The sequence below is a fragment of the Cariama cristata genome, unplaced genomic scaffold, assembly GCF_000690535.1.
Source record: "Cariama cristata isolate BGI_N322 unplaced genomic scaffold, ASM69053v1 scaffold36789, whole genome shotgun sequence".
NCBI lineage: Eukaryota > Metazoa > Chordata > Aves > Cariamiformes > Cariamidae > Cariama > Cariama cristata.
The window spans coordinates 50,498-67,493 of record NW_009635911.1 but is presented as its reverse complement, the minus strand read 5'-3'; the positions used below and the strand labels follow the sequence as shown (position 1 = coordinate 67,493).

Here is a 16,996-nt window from a genome sequence, read left to right as displayed (position 1 = left end):
TGCTGAACCTATTTGAAATGTGTTCAAATGAGGGGAATGATGAATCCTCTTAGCCCGGCAAGGGGGTGAAAGTCAGATTTAGTTTGAAGAAGTGAAATGAAGTGCATGGTTTTTTGCATTCTACTTCCTGAAACAGGAGGAAAAAATGGAAATTGGGCAAGCTGGACTTCCATGCCAAGCTCTGTCACCTCAGGGAAGTTACTCCAGGGAAAGTTCCCTCAAATGAGCTTTTCTAGGTGTCTAACTGCAATTCAGATGCTTTCTTGAGGTCATACGACTGTCATGTAACTGTATCAGTGGGTCTTTGCCTAGGCACGCAAATCCTCTGTGTGAATCTGTTTGAAAATAAAAATGCTGATGTTCTTTGTGTTGCCTTTTAAATTGCAGGCTGCAACTCAGGGAATGTCTCTCATGGGTTCTGCTCTTGTCTTGGCCACTGAGCCTGTGAATCTGGCTGGGTTTCTTTCCTCCACACTCTTGTTCCCTCTCAAACCTTCTCTGTAACAAACGGAGCTGGAACAGCCTCCTGCCAGGTGATGTACAGCAGCTAGCACAAGGCCTCCCTGGTCTCAAACTCCCCAAGGCTCCTTGTTGCTACTGGATAAAAATGCTAATATTAATCATAATAAAGATAGCTTTAAACAAAGAAACAGAGTTACGATTATACTCCTGTACTACCAAAAAACAACTTAGGATCTGGTACAAGATTTATTTACTTTTTAAAAAAACCCATATTTCAGAAGAGATTTGCTGATAATTTCAGGGATAAGGCCAGAGTTAGGTTACTAAACTGTGTCTTAGACTAAATAATTAACTGGATTTTTTTTTTCTTTTCCAAAAGTATCAAGTATCGTAACTACTGTTTGTTTAGCACTGCTGAATTCAGGCTTTTTGGGCATGATGCTTGAAAAGTACTTGCATGCTTTAGGATTTTAAGTTATGTAGGTGCTCTTGGAATTTCTCTTTCCAGTATTGTCTTGTATATGTATGGGAACTGTATATATTGTAGCTTATTTTTCCTGAAAGCAGAGGATGTACTGAGCAAGGAGGTAGCAGTGCCACCCCCTTTAGAAGGGCTTGAGTCTGTTTCAGGCTAGTAAATGGAGCATATACTTTTAATGCAGACAAATATAAAATGCTACGTCTTGGGGGCAATGCACCAAAAATGAGAGTATACATTAAATGGAAGAGCCATGCAGCATACTGATGAGGGAGGGGATTTAGGGGCTGTGGTAGAACAGTCCTTCAAGCCATCATATTGCTGTAGATGAAAAAAAAAAAAAAAAAAAAGTAGCATAGTGTAAAGCATTAACAGGAAGGAGAAAAACCAAATTAAATGGATGATCGTTTCATTGTTCCATTTCTTTGGTGAGGCTTCAAAAATACGCCTGCTTCCTCCGAGGGAGCAAAGCCTTTGCTCTGTCTGGGGGACTCGGACACGCGGCAGAGTGCTGATTCCTTGGCTTTTCCTGCTCTTTGTGACCGAGGACAGTCTGGTGCAGACAAAATTATTTCCCCTCAGGAAACAGAGGCCTTCTGTAGTCAAATGGAAATATTCAGAATTACTGAAGGGCCTGAAACGGTGGAGGAACCGAACAGGTGAGGGTTGGGCCTCAACTGGAGTCAGCTGGCCCGGTGCCACCGCCGGAACGGAGCGAGAGCCAGGGCCTGAACGCGGCTGGCCGAAATGGCCCGTGGGCCTTCGCTCTCAGCCCCCGTACCGCTCCAACGCCTTGGTCTGCAAGGACTTTCAGCTGCTCTAAAATGGGTTACGGACAGAGGAACACGGCTCCTGCGTCTACTAACCAGTCGTTAACATACTGTTAATATCTCTTCACGTGCAACTCTGCAAGTTCAGATTTCCCACTGAAATGTAATGAACGTATTTCCTGCCACGCCAGAAAGTGCCCTGCCTGTTGTGTGTGGTAAACATCCGATACATGTCCTAGGGAAGGGTTGGCACTGGTGTCTAATGAGAGTCTGTAGGACTTCTCCCACTTAATGAGGTTATTCCAAGATAAAGGTCTTTAAATTTCAAGTGATGAAAGATGAATCCTAATTCCTGAAAACAAAAGAGCTAAGACAAAATGGAGGGAAAGGCGGAGAAGGCAATGGGGAATCAATACAACTGCTATGGACTTGATCGCTTCTGTGGGTCAAGTCAGTTAACCTCGTTTTTTTTCTTTATGCTGCTATCTGTTCACAAGGAATAATAAGTAGTCATCTTTTTAAAAAAAATGCCTTGTGGTGCTTCAGTGATAGATGCCACGTTAGGTATAGAACTGTTAACGAGGTTCAGAACAAATAGGGAAGCTGAATTAAGCCTTGGCTCTCCTCTGTGCCTCTGTGCATGCAAACCGATTTTTGCCTCCACAGCTAGTCAGGCTGCCCTTAAGTACCTCCAATGGCAGGCGTTACTTTTGATTTCAAAACTTGAATTACAATATTTGAAATGTGTTTATTATTTTAAAAATATGTTAATGTTGCCTGGGTAGATTCTAATGTAAGATTTGCTGCTTGTGTATATTCTGCTCTCCTTAAGGTAAGGTCTTTATTTACCTGGACATGATTTAGGCAATTCCTACACCAAGGAATTTGTAGTATAAACAGATGGGACAGTTACAAGGGGACAAAGGAGACCGGAGGTACGTGGAGCAGGGAGCGTTGTTAGCCTGTCACAGGCAAGAGGTCTCTTGGCAGGGGCCAGCAAACAGCCCTGGTCCCAGACTGACAGTGTGTTTGACTGTGTGCTACCCGCTGGATGAAAAATGGAGAGATACCCATTTTGGGAGCGAATAATTGGAATATTGGAACCAGAATCCACAGAGTCCATCTTCTCACTCAAAATGCTTCTTCAGCGCAGTCATAAACTCTTTGGGGCCAGCAGTTGCCTTCTGGTTTTGTGATTATAAACACCTTAACACAATGGAGTTATGGTCCATGACTGGCTTCCCTCGGTGCTGCTTCGGTACAAATAATAACTACACTAAATTGCCATGTCCTGCAAGGAAATGGTTGGGAAATGTTGAGCGACTGTGTGCTTATGTTATTGTGAAACCAGAAATGTTTACTCATTATATTTAAATAGGTTTGGATCATTGTGGATGAAAGTGAAACAAGATATAAGCCTGCAATGACATGCATAAATACATAATTAAGTATATTTCCTTTCCATATGGAGAGGATTATCTTCCTTGCCTCAGCAGGGAGTTGCTTTATTTGGTGTCTGCTTTGGTGTCCCTTGCTTTTTGACAGCTTACAGAGGTACATGGAAAGGGAGTTTCACTTGCTGGCTAATGAATGTTGGAATAAGGACTTTGAGGGCATGTGGAAAAGAATAAGTGATTACCTCAGAAAACAGAAGTTTAGGGACCTTAAGGGCTGTCCTATTATCCTGACTTCTCGTTTTGACCTTAAGTGGGCCCTATGGGATGATATTGCCCACCTCACCAAGACTTATTGCTTAGTCATAAATCGAGACAGAGGGAGAGAGAGAGATGTGTCTAGTAAATGCTGAAGTGTCAGCAAAAGCTCCTTAACTCAGGTTTCATAACTCGAGAAATATTTTATCACCCTTGTGAGCCAAACCTCTGAAAAATCAATAGAACTTGAGAGTTGCCTGTATTGATCTGAAAGGCTGAGTTGTATTGAAATATTCATGGCAGTGTGTGTGTGTGTTTGTATACGTGTGGTTCGGGGACTAAGATGTGGGTAGCTTTAGCTTTCAGAGAGTGAAACATTCTCATTTTTCATTTAAACTAGATTAAGACTATTCGGTGGCTTGCAAGGCATATACTTAAAAGGGAATGAATTTGTTTGTCTTGCAACAAGGCTTCTGACAGAGAGAAATGCATTCTCATTATTATTATTTTTCTTAAATGACAAACTGTTGGGAGGAAGAAGTCAAGGAGATCTGATAAAATTAGCACCAGATTCTCTTGGGGATCTCTGGGCTTGCTTTGTTTGCAAAGCCAATTTGGACACTGCGTCTTTGATCTTCACTTTCAGTATTTGAGCAGGCATGTTTAGTATCACTCATTTCACAGGAGATTTGGGATTCAAGTTTCTTCAACAATCTAAAAAGCAGCACATTAGAAGGGGAATTGTCTGCCAGTCGTCTTAGAATCTCAATACCCTTGATACTAATTTGATGTGATGCATTTCACCAGATGTGTCTACCTGAACGATGTTTTATGCCCAAGAGGTTTGTGCTACTGTAGAGTTTTAAACTTGGCTCTTCTCCCCCTTCCTCCCCTCCTTTTTTCTTCCAAGAGCAACTGAATGAAAAGCATCCATAATTTTAATCTGCATATAGGTGTGACACGTTACAAATATTCGGAAGGAAGAGAGTGTGTCAGGCAGGATTTATCCAAAGAGTAGAACAGAACCATGAAGAAAACTACTGCCAATAATGCTTCCAAAATATTTTAAGAAACTGATGCTTATATATACATGGGCTAATAGATTAATACATTCACTCAAACTCTAAGACCTGCCTTTTTACTTTCTACTCCTTTCCTACAGTGCCTTTGTCACTTCCAGGGCATAGGTTCAAGTCTCTGCTGATCCCACAGACTTCTGCTGGGCTTTGGGCAGACCACTTAGGGGCATGATACTTCAAGGCATTCAGGTGTTCAAGCGTCATCGATTTTCGTGTGTGTGTTAGTGCATCAGAGCCATTTCTGTAAAACCACGGCAAGCAAACATCACGGCGCTGCCCTGCCTTGCTGAACACTTGGGAGGATTCAACAACTGTGAGATTCAGTGACTCTGGTCATGTAAGTTCTTTAGACAGATCCATAGTTATGGATGTAAAGGGAAAGGCTGAGTGGAGAAAGGAGAAACAGAGAAAAGAAAAGGTAACAATTATTCTTTAAGAAAAAATATTGGCCATACAGGCTGCCAGTGGACTGAAAATACTATTAGGGGAATAGGCACCTCCATCATCTTTATGACAAAAGACATGTAATGCAGGCCGTCAAGGGTCTGTGCTGTGTGGTTATGGAGTCCAGATCTCAAACAAAAGGGAAAATAAGGGCAATTAGAACTTACTTCTTTCTTAATTCTCCATCACGTGTAAATTCACCCATGGATAAAAACAGTTCTATGAAATAAAAGCAAGCACCCTTGAGGGGCATTACTTCAATCAGTGGCTCAAACAAAGCAGAAAACCAGGCGTTGTGCATCTGAGCTTGGCTAGTATTGATAATGAGGAAGGGAGCAGCTCATTCCCTCAGTCCGTGGAAGTTGCGTGTCCCCAGGGAATGGACTGTGAAGCTCCCTGGTGTTGGTTTAGGATTTGTATTATCAGCATTTGCTTCCCTCACCCCTTTTAAAAAATAATAATAATTTAAAACTAATCAGAAATGTTGCTGCTGAATGGAGCTTACTAGAAAAGGGAACCTCTAAACTGTATGGCCAAATATCTTGGAGGCAACGATTGCAAAACTTGGCATACGGTTACAAATTGTACAGCACCTCACGCACTGGTTGTAGGTGAATACCGACTGTGGTTTGAACTGTATTCGGCAACACTGCGTGCACGTAGGCACGCTGGCGTTCTTGAGGTGCCAGGGAGCTGGTACATGTCACACAAAGTTTCATTTAGTTAGTCTGGGAGGGCATCATTTTGTTGCATGAATCTCATTGTTATCCCTTACTGTTATAAAGCTTTCCTAGAGTAAGTAAAATGAAAGGAGGAAAAAAAAACCCCATACTTGCCATTCTTTATTTATTTCCATTTCTCAATGGCAAAGTAAACTGAATGTTTAAGCAACTGACATCAAAGATTTGATTTCTCTGAAGCTAAAAAGCCTATTAATCACAATTTTAAAGTGTTCTTTAATTACCCTGTAATAAAATGACACGCGCAGAGCGGGAGGAAAAATTGTGTACTTTTAGAGTTCCTCATGCTTGTTTGTGTTTCAAATCTCACCGGAAATCCTTGTTGATCCCTCTTGCTTCTGCTGCTTAATTCTGTTCTACCACAGCTATTGTTTATCGTTTAGCGATGTTAACCATATCGTGTGCACTACTGAAGCAGGGAAGAACAGACCTGCTTTCTAAGCTGGTTTCTGGAGGATACAGCAGCAATGGAAACATCATCTTCTGAGAGAATGAGGAGGCTACGGAGGCACATTTGGGGGTTGAAGGCAGTGATGGTGCGAGAGCCCTTTGCTCAGCAAGTGCTGTGTTTAGGCTACAGGGACCATTCCCATGTTGTAGGTTGGATGTGCACCACGGTGCTTCGGGGCTTAGAGTCTGTGTTGTGTCCTGGGAGAAGAGGCCCTCAAATCCCCCTCTAAATGGGAAACTGGGAGATGAAGCACCAGGGGACGGTGCTTAAGATTTCATGGTGCAGGCCGGAGTCACGTAGGACTGACATGGCGTCTTCCTCCTCTAGGTCTCACCCTTGAAAATGGCCTCTTGATACAAGCACTGAAACAAGATGATGAGCAAGAGACAGGAAAGTGGGTTTGGTTAAGACTTTAAGGGGTGAGAGCTGTCAAAACGAAATAGCTATAAGGAAAATGACAAGGTAAATCTTTGTTAAAAATCTCTTTGTAAAACTCTCAATTTTGTAAAGGAAGGAGAATGCAAAATAAAATCAGGGTGGACACCCAGCTCCTCCTTTTACATTATGAGGTAGGTGTTTGGGGTTGTGGTGGTAGAGAAAAGCTTGGAAATACGAAGCAAATCCAAAGGACAACAAAATCATAGGCCTTACTGAAAATAAAAGTCCCACAATGTTTAATAAAACTTTCCAGGTCTTTGAAACCCTCTGCAAGTTTTGAATACTTGAGATTATTCGTAAGACTGGGAACATCAATTGCCAACCTGGAAGCAGACTACACAGATGTGAACCCTGCCTCCTCGAGCAGCATTAGTGACTCCTCCTCTTATCGGAAGGAGGAACCGCGTGTGGCCAGAGGTGGATGCCGCCACAGTCCCGTCTTCTGCCCACAGCTGATCCAGGCTGGCACGTTTTGGGTTTGAATTCGCTGCTATTGCAAAACTCAGCCAAGTGGGTAACGTTCCGAGTTGATCTGTTTTCAGACCCAGACAGTTGTTAATGAAACAGTTGCTGTTTTGTTGACAGAACATTAATTACTTGATCTTAGGACTTGGTAATTGCACAGGCCCCCTCTGTAGACATCACTAATTACATTAGCAATTATATGGCATTTTAAAGACAAAGAAATGACTACAGCAATTGCAGTGTCATAGGGACCCTGCTGGCAAATTTCAATCAAGCTCCTGCGATCTCAGTGAAGTGTTGAGGCAAGTCCTTCTCCCTCTGAATCCTGCAGAACCACCAGTCCGTTACGGGGTGGTGCTGCAGCCGCTTAAACCAAACAGGCTTGAGAAAAGTAGGGAGGCTTGAATTTCTCATCCAGGTTAGTTACATTCTCAAAATTGATCTGAAGCATTCTCAAAAGCCTACTTGCTCTTGGAAATGCTTCTTTCTACTCTCACCTCTTTTAATCCTAGAGATAATTAAGAGTCCTATCTTAAAAAATCATGAATACGATAAAAAATAATCAGAACTGTAAACATACTCGTCAATGCCTTTCTGAAAAGCTGCGCTGTATTTCTAAGGATCTTCCTTTGCAAATTAATAGGCCAGAAGGTTACTTAAGAAGCTAAGATTCCTTCAAAATGGGAGTAACTGTAAGCACGAGAACTGGCAATACAGCATATTTGTAAAGCCACCATTATTCTGAAATACAGCAAAATCTATAGAGGCTCCTTTATTCTGACAAAGAGCTGTAAAAACCCCTAATTTAAATAAGCAGCACCCTTACAGTAGGTAAATAACGCACTGAAGGCGATACCGCAGTTACTGCTGCCGTTCCCTTTTCCCATCCCACCTCCCTGGGCTTTCCGTCTCCTAACAGGACTGAAGTGTGCGAACTTGAAAAATGATTGTAACTTCCTTGGGGCAGGGAGCGTTCCCGTTCCTTGTTCGTCCCTTGCCCTCCGTGGCGGGTACGGATTTGGAAGCCCTCACACACCCCGTTGCAGTGTAAGCAAAGCGATGGGTGCATATTTGGGTGCTGTGCTAGGATGAACGTTGAACATAGAACAAATCCAATGCTTGTCTCTTTTTTTTCCATTTCTTTTATAGCTGCGCTTCTGGTTTGCAGGCCAGAGGGGAAAGCAATTATATGGCCAGATCTATAGATGGCATAAATTGGTACACCTCCGCTGACTCGGGTTTACGACAGCTGAGGATCCGGCCCGTGTCTTGTCAAGTTTTGAGCTTGTAAACAGGGAGAGATGGTATTATTACCAACAGACAATCTCCCTTGCCTGTGCTAGCTATTTATTCACCCGTTCCACTCTCCCCTCCCGTTTCGCTGTCCCTCAAGTGCTGTTGCTATCTGCAATTTCTGACCAGCTCTACCCAGAATCACGTTCGTTAAAGCCCCGATCCAGTATTACGGTAGGTTTGAAGCTGCTGCTGATTTTAATGGTGCCAAGGGAGCGGCCAACACCTTCCCCTTGCAGAGACCATTGCTAACTTGTATTCAAAACTGAGTAGCGACAGCCTCTGTGTCCACGCTGGATTGACTTTGAGAATACAGACAAAAATGAACGGGATGAGTTTCCCCAAGTACACATGCTACAAACCTTGCCGAAGACTAACAAGAACATAGTGTGCTCCATCCACGTCCACCCCGCCCCAGGAAAAGGAACTGGCAACAGACAGGCTCGTGTTTTGTCGTTCCCGTGTCTATTTCTGTTATCGTTGCAACTTTGCACAAGCACAGAGGAAGCAGGACAGCAGATCTGATGTGCCCTGTCCCCCTCCCCGTTGTAGTGCTTCCCCCAGCCTTCTTGTATCGCCTCCACGGGAGAGCATTTTGGTGCCTTCCACTTCGGGAGGGGGAAGTGTTGGGTTTCCTCCTTCCCCTTACCTACGCTGGTGTTTGCTCAACGCTGACTCTGTCGTGGCTGCTCTGTCTGCACCCTCAACTATGGCCACCAGCTGTCTGTTTAATCCAGTCCTGCACGCGGAGTTAATGAGACATTCCTACTTAAATAACCTGGTGCGATTAAAGCTTCAGATCTTTGCACCTCAACAGCTGTGTGTTGTCACTGAGATAAATATTTTAACTGGTCTGGCAATTCCCTAGCTGTCCTGTGTAAGTGGTTGAATGAGTGGCTATTGTTTCACCATTTATTAAAAGTGAAATTCATGTTCTTACAAAACAGCCATCTAGAAAAGACTTGTCAGGGAAAAAAGGAGGTGGGAGAGAATCTGCTTTTTGAGAAAGCCTTTCTTAACCAGGGCATCGTGCAATGTGGCCGTTCCCGACGGCGATCGTCTGTTCGCTCGGCAAGGGCTACCTGTGCTTTCACTGACCGCTCACAGGAGAGTTTCTGTTGCCACCACTGTTAGGAGAAATCTTCCCTCGGTGTTCTTGATACCGTACAAGTTAACGGCTCTCTAAACACCTTGCCTTTGGAGAAGGACCGCTTTCTATGTTTGAGGTGACAAATGTCATTAAATTCTTCCCAGAGCATGGCAGCAATCTTAGAAAGGAAGGCCCAACAATTTGATCTTCGTGTAAAGCTTGGTGAATTAAGGATTTAAGAAGGTTGTAGATGTCTAGCCTTTATTGGTCTTAACGTGGGCCAAGAAACATCTTTTCACACTGGCCTTTAAGAATTAAGCAAGCCTGGTAATGAAACAGGTTCAGCATGGCAATGTAACTGCTCCTAGAGATTTTCTTGGGTTTTTAACAGAGATTCTCTTTTGGTAAAGATAGTCTTTGCTGATACCATCTAAGCTTCTCGGGGTTGGAGGGAGTTGTTTGTATGCTTTGTTTGAATTTAGAAGTTACAATTTTTTCTGAAACTCTCTTGCTGGGGTACTTCTGCATCTCCTTCCCTCGCTCAGCATTTCATTTGGAAGTTGCCTAGGCTACAGGACAGCTCTGAAGGTGAGGCACCTGCTGTGTTTGTACATCATCAAGTCCTTAAAGGAGGTGACGAATCAGTGGCAGAACACAGTAGATCTCCAGGCTTCCATCTGCGTAATAAACATCCTCACTTGAGTATAACAGTAGGTCACTGTTAAAGACTAAGAATCTCTTTCAAAGTAACGGTTAGTTTTATCACTAAAATTGTCACTTAATACACTGCGGGGATTTCTTAGGGGAAAAAAGAAGCTGAATCAGATTTTAAGTTGAATGGGCCTCTGTTCAAGACGAGACGAAGGCTATTTCACTAGTGGTCAGCTTAGGTTTTGCTGTTGGGAAGAAGGTCATCTGCTAAATGCATGCTGTCCCGGAATGAGTAATTGAAGCAGATTACCAAAACCCCCTGTTTTCTTCTCAGCTTTTGTTTGATAGTGCTTAATGTTTTCAGATGCTTTCACTGACATCTGGCAGTAGTTTAAATGCTGACTCATATTCTGTTAGTCAAAAAATGTCAGTAAAAGTGGCTTTCATCATCAAAGAGAATTTCCATTTGTTTGAACCTTTCCAGTGATTTTTCACACACAAACCCAGAATATTCCTGTTTTTTCAGTTACCGTTTTATGCCTTGAGTATTTGTATACTGCTAACAAGGAGGGGAGGTTTCCGAAAAGGAAACTCCAGCTCTCCTACCTTGTGACTCCCTTCCTCCCCCAAAAAGGACTAAGCTCTCACAAAAGCATTGCCCACTTTGTTAACCAGCTGTAAGAAAAGAGTGGTCAGAACAGGCCGTCACTGTCGTCGTACGTGACCGGCATTATCTAGCTACGGCTCTACCAACCTGTGGAAGGACGTTGTACAGACAAGCGTGAAGGCTTGACTTGAAAGACTGTTCCATAGCATATAATTACCCTCTTGTTAAAGTGCTGTTACTGTAACAGTGACCCATAAAGATGATAAAGAATACAGCGTCTTGAATACTCTGAAATTAAGATAATTCCCCCCCTTGTTTACAGTACAAAAATTTTATTTTTTCATTAGGATAATTTAAAGTTTAAAACTGAAGTAGACATATTCATTTTACAAACAAGATATTCTTCCATAAGTAGGACCATTAAAAACAGTAAACAAAAAAAGCTATCTTTACAAAAGCTCTGTGCATAGCAACTTCATACCGTATATAACTGACAAAGCAAAAAAAACGACCAGCCAACCCCAAACCAACCCCAAAACTATACAGTAGGGAGAAATGAGGCCTTAATTTACAGAAGGGAGAAAACGGTCTTTAAAAACCATGCATATTGGAAGTGTGCAAAGAAACAGGGAGAGTAAGATGCTATACCAAGTTAAATAGTGAAATAAAACGTACTCTTTCAAAGTTATGATAAAATTTGTAGTTACCTATCGCAACATTTTCATCTTTCTAGTGGCAAAAAGGAAAGCTGTTAGGGAATATTAAACAGCAATAACTAAAAGAGGACAGATTTGCTTATTACATTGAAAAAAATCGTTACACATAAATTTTTACATTACTTTTCCTTTTTGTTGGGTGCTTCGCCACTGTCAAAGTCCATCTTTCATGTTCAAGGATTTCCGATTGTATTTATTTACACACATTTGTCTTTGTAAAGCTACCAGTAAGTTCTACACTCGAGTACGATGATTTCCATGCATGAGCAAAATCCGTGTTCTAAATCACTCCTATGCTTAATTTTTTTTCATTTGTTTGGCCCAAATCAAACCAGAAAAAGTAATTTTCTGTGTTTACCTCAACACAGGGAGCTACACTTGTTTCTCTTCTGTAAGTACTCGATGTAGCTTTCTAGGGAGGATTTCTTTTTCATTCGGACTCATAGCTCTCCCGCTTGAGCAACTGGACAGAGCGAATAAAAATAACTGCAGTGTGAGAGGAATGTCGAGCATTTCGGAACCCTTCCTTTTTTTTAGCCAGCCTGTCTTTCTTTTCCCTGAATCTTCCCAAGACTTCAGTGATCTTTTTTACGTGCCTATGCTGACTAAGCAATAATAAAAAAGGGTGGACAATTAACAGAAAAGCTTTTTCCATTAACTGTTTCATTTTTTTTTTTTACTTGGAAACCTTCCTGCCTGAGATTTTTGTAATGAAAAGCTTATTTGTTAAAAAATGTGAGAAGAGTTAAAGTAGAAAGCTGCTGCTATTCAGCATGTGGTCTAGAAATTCCTGTCCTTCTGCAATATTTTTGGGCATAGAGTTTTGAGTCTAAGCAGAGATGATAAGAATTTTAAAAGTAGCCTGTACAGAGCAGGGTGGATAAAAATGCAAACCACCATCTTTATGCTTTGGAGCCGTTTGGGGTTTTTTAGTAGGCCAAAATGGGGGAAGGTAGATGATATATCAGAAATGAGCCTGGTGTATCAGGATATTTTTTTGAAATCTAGGACTCAATGTAGTATTCACTGAAATTTATGGAAGTTTTAATCCCAGCTCTAATAATCCTCAATTTTTTTTTCCCCTGTATGCATGCAGAATTCCAAACATGAATTTGGACCTCCCACTCTTAGCCTTGCGGAGATATCGGTACCTCTGAATGTTTTTGGTTTTGTTTTTGGTTCTGAAGCAGAATGCTCAGGTTAGACAGTACGCCCTGCTGGGTTATCAAAGGTGAACGTACAGCAGTGCAGCCTTACAACTCCTGCCTTCCTAACTCCTGTCACTCTTTCATATTTCAGAGATCACTTGGCTTCAAGGGTGTTTGCCTCGCTGACCTCCAGTGACTGCTGCTTCCTTGATGGCAGCAAGGGCACACAAAGAACCTGCAGTGTCAATGAACTTGCAACCATAATTAACAGTGAGTTATTTTATTTCATCTTTTCTGGAACGTAGACACTTCAGTAACCTGACAGAACTGTATTCATGCTTCTTAAAACCACATTATTCTCACCAAATCTCTCTTTAAGTTTGCTTCTAATTGCCATTTTTGCTGATACGATAGATTTGGCCTTGACTTTTAGAAGACAGTAAACCCCCTCCACCTTTTAAGAAATGAATTCAATAGCACTGAAAGGCACCTAACGAAGACCCTAGCGAAGCCTCCCAGCACAGTCAGGAGCAGCACAAAGCTCCTTCCCGCAAGTGTTACCACCTTTAGGAGCAGCCCAGGATCGTTGTCTGTCCGGTCCCCTGGCTCCTCTGCCGGGCTGCGTTCTGGTTAAGAAAGACATCCTGTAAATCTTCACGTATATTCAATATGTTTCTCTCGTAAGCTGCACTGTACGCTACTCTGAAAACTGAGCTTCAGGGAGGACCTGCTCTCCTGCGGTCTGCACCAGACGCAGGCTCACAGGCAGTCAGCTCTCCTGCGCTGGGCTGCTGAAGGGAACGATGTCACAGGTTTGCCAAAAGCCTGTCCGCTCGGTCAGGGTCTGTCAGGTCACACACCGCACACCCCCAGCCTCTCGGTCGAATCCTTGCAGCTGGATTTGAACCACGGATCTAGACAGAGGCTTTCTAGCCTACCGCTAATCCACAGTAGCTCCAGATTAGCTCCAAATCAGCCCCGCCACGCAACCTGGCCCAGGTGCTCACCAGGCTTAGCCCAGGACCGAACTGAACGCCTTCTGCCACGTACGAGGATCACCAAGCACGCTGTTTTACTTACCCGTCCACAAAACTACTGGGCAAATGGACAAGTACAGTTTCAGGGGCCATAGATTAAGGGTTTATTTATTAACATAAAGGTGTTACCATAGGAACAACTATTCATGCAGCTATGAATTGTGTGTATTTTAGTGGGGTGTGAGTAGTGTTGCTGATTTGTTTTTGTTGTGTTTTTTTTTTCCCCTCTAAAAATGGCTTTCCAACAATCAAATTCTTTTGAGTGGTCTCTGGTCTAGTCAGATAGCTAGTGATTTTTTTTTGTCAGACTTGTTCTCGCCTTCCAATTTCAGGAGAGGAGATGCAAAGGAGAATTAAAATTTTTTTTACGCTAGAATGCAGAAAAATTCAAAGCAATTGATTACTTCTATGAACTTCGATATATAAATGGAAAATACTTACCATTTTTAATGACTCAGGATAAAAGTGCGTAAATTATTCAAATACATATTTACCTTTATAAATGCACCCTTAATATGAAGTATAACTGAACTTAAGGTGTTCTAACTACATGGAAAACAATATGTTAGAGAACCCTTTCCCTCCTAATTCATACGTTGAATCTGTCAAACTCAGTACCTCACGAAAAATCCCATTTGTTCAAATCCCTACGTGCCTCTCATTTGCTTTGCAACTTCGCAGTTAATCTTAGTACCTGAATATTTTAATTGAAACAAAAAATGGAAGGGGGAAAGATGAGGGGGATGAAAAATTCATACACGAATTAGTGACCTGTATACCACAACGCATGTAAAAGTTTCTGATGATTTTGTTAATCAGAAAGAATCCTATACATCCTTGCACATGAATTCAGTAAGAGGGAAGAGTGAGGAGCAATTGCAGCAGTAATAATATATCTCAAACTTATCACTACATTTTTGCATCATTTTTCTTCATTGTACAACTGGAGGAAAAAATCCAAAAAAGGGTTTAATTTCTACCTCTACATACAATAAGTTACAAGTTTATTTATTTAAATAATTGTAAAACATCTTACATTTTTTAAAGAGGTTAAACTATAAGCAAATACACACATACACCAAAGTTCCATCATTCATGTCAGTTTGTCCTAGAAATTCTTTCATGCTGGTACCCTGTTTTGTTGAGTTTTTTTCTGCATAAACTAAATCGATATCTGAAAGGCTCCATAGAAAATAGAAACTTCAACTTTTTTCCCCTACAAAGTAAAACAAATAGTATCCAAAATATCAAGCTTGAATCATTTTGCCAATTTCTTTCTCCTTTTAATATTTTACAAATCTTAGGAAGGTTTCACGTCTTTCAAGAAAGACTTTGCATTTCTGATTCCGTTCTGCCAACTGTTGTTCGTCCTGGCTCTCAGCTGATTCTTCATTCACAATGTGTCAGGAGTTGACGTGGTTGTGTCAGAAATATGAAACAGGTTAAAAGATGCAGACTTCTATCTTGTCCAGTCCATAAAAAATGTTCCTTTTTTTTTTTTCCTGGGCCTGGATTTCCCCCAAAAAAGAGCTTGTAGTGCTATTTTTTTTCTTTTTAGTGGTCCATCACAATAAGTAGTTTTGTGCTGTAAAAGAAAAATGAAAAAAAAAGAGGAAAAAAGGGAAGAGGGAGAGGAGCAAAGCTGCCTCTTCCTTACATCGGGGGAACGACAAGACCAGTCATGGCTGAAAAAGAAAATTGACAAAGATGAAATTTGGGCACATTTTTTATCGAACAAAATATACCTGAGCCCTTCACCCTTCTGTGTGCAGTCATGCATCGCAGGACTGGCCTTAGCTGTAGGTTAAACTAGCCCTTCCGTTTCTTTTACTGTTTTTATGCTTTAGTGAGAACTAAGATGGTGAGACTGGCAATGACCACAGGCAATGGATAATGTGCTAGTTCATCCTAAATCACCAACAGCCAAGGCCCACTGTGGTTCTTAAATGGATAAAAGAGAGAGAGGATTAATTCAAGTCTCGGTATGTGAATTTTCGGGAACACCTAACTGGTTTTGAGTGCTTTTCTCCTGAGAGATGTCCTTGGAAATGGACATTGCTCAGAACTGTCCCCAAAACATCAGATTTCTCATGCTTTCTCAAGTTGAACACTCAAAATCATTCTTGAAAACCAGAGCCGAGCAGGGTTGTCCGCTCCCCACTCAGCCTGCCCACTTCCCTGCAGAAAGGGAGTTGCGAGTGAGGAAAGATGTGAACGCAAACGGGAATTTGCCTGCGCGCTGCTGACGGGACCCAGGCGGAGAATTACAAGTCCCGAATCGCTGGACAAGGCCAGAGCTGGGGTTTGCTCATTTAGTTTCAGTGGAAATAATGGACCGGCCTCTCTTTCTTGCTTGGTTTACCCCGTATGTCTGAATCGCTCTAGTCTTACCTGGCACATTCCCAGACCACTGGGTTTATGTAAATCATTTATTAGTCACTCTCACTGCCTTTAATCGCAGCTATATTCTTCATAACTGACAACAGCAACATTTGAAGCTGCCTGGAACTGGTGCTGTTCCCAAAGGTTTTGAGGGGTAAGTTAAGTTTATACGTATTTATATAACAAATGAGTGAGTCATATTTTCAAAGGGGCCTCAGTGCAGTGCAAGGTCCTAATCCTGCAAAGATTTATGTTCACTGAAATTTGTGGGATTATTCATGTGTTTAAAGCGCTGTCCTCTGAGAATTAATTTCACCCTTATGTTCATAGTGTTTAAAAAAAATGCTTAGGGCAAGATCCTCAGCTAACATGACTCTTTTATTGAAGCTGTGTTGATTTTAAACAACTGTGGATATGGTCTATGATTTAATACAATAGGAAAATAAATATTTTCATATTTTTGTAACTGACTAGGGCTAGAAGTCCCTGCCAATTTTGGCAGATAGCTGAAAGAGAAAGTGAAACCAAAAACAGCCTTAAGTCAAATATCTACTTCTTTTAATTGCTCAAGAATTTGCTATTGTTTTTCAAACAGGCAATTTACCTAACCCTAAATAAAGCAGGTGAATATTCGTATGCCTGTTTTCGGTGGGGTGTGCTAGAAGAAGAGAGCTTTTCTGATAACACTGAGCAGTCTGCTCCTTTCCTTCTCCTCACCCCCAAAACCCAAAACCTGATCCTAATGGTAGTGTCCCAGCTTGACACTGGAGAGCCTTCTCCCCGTGTGTTAACCACATGCCTGCCCTTTCTAGAAAAGAAAACCTGATTTAAGTCTTGGATTGATGCCCCACTCCAGATTCTGCTGGGCTGGTCGAAGAGGTAAGTGTGTGCTCTCAGCTGCTCGCCGCCGTCCCACAGGTATCCCAACGGAGCAGTCTGTGTCAGCACTTCCCAATCTGCTTCAGGCAAAATCATCCAGGTTAGCTCAAAGAATTTAGACTGTTTGTCTGAGGTAACCTGCCTGGGTCTTTTGCCTGAAGCAAATAAAGGAGCACTTACTTATACAGATGGTGCCTGGCCGGTCCGTACCGGC

At 42.0% G+C, this 16,996-nt stretch overlaps 1 protein-coding gene across 1 annotated transcript in view; it reads right to left on the bottom strand.

The window, feature by feature from the left end:
- Nucleotides 1-14,669: 14,669 nt before the first annotated feature.
- The window catches only part of EBF2 (early B-cell factor 2), a 36,530-nt gene continuing 34,203 nt past the window's right edge, over nt 14,670-16,996 (bottom strand). The window contains exon 10 of the mRNA XM_009707701.1: nt 14,670-15,206. Coding sequence (XP_009706003.1) covers nt 15,175-15,206 — 32 coding nt within the window. The 3' untranslated portion in view covers nt 14,670-15,174. The remainder of the gene's footprint in view (nt 15,207-16,996) is intronic.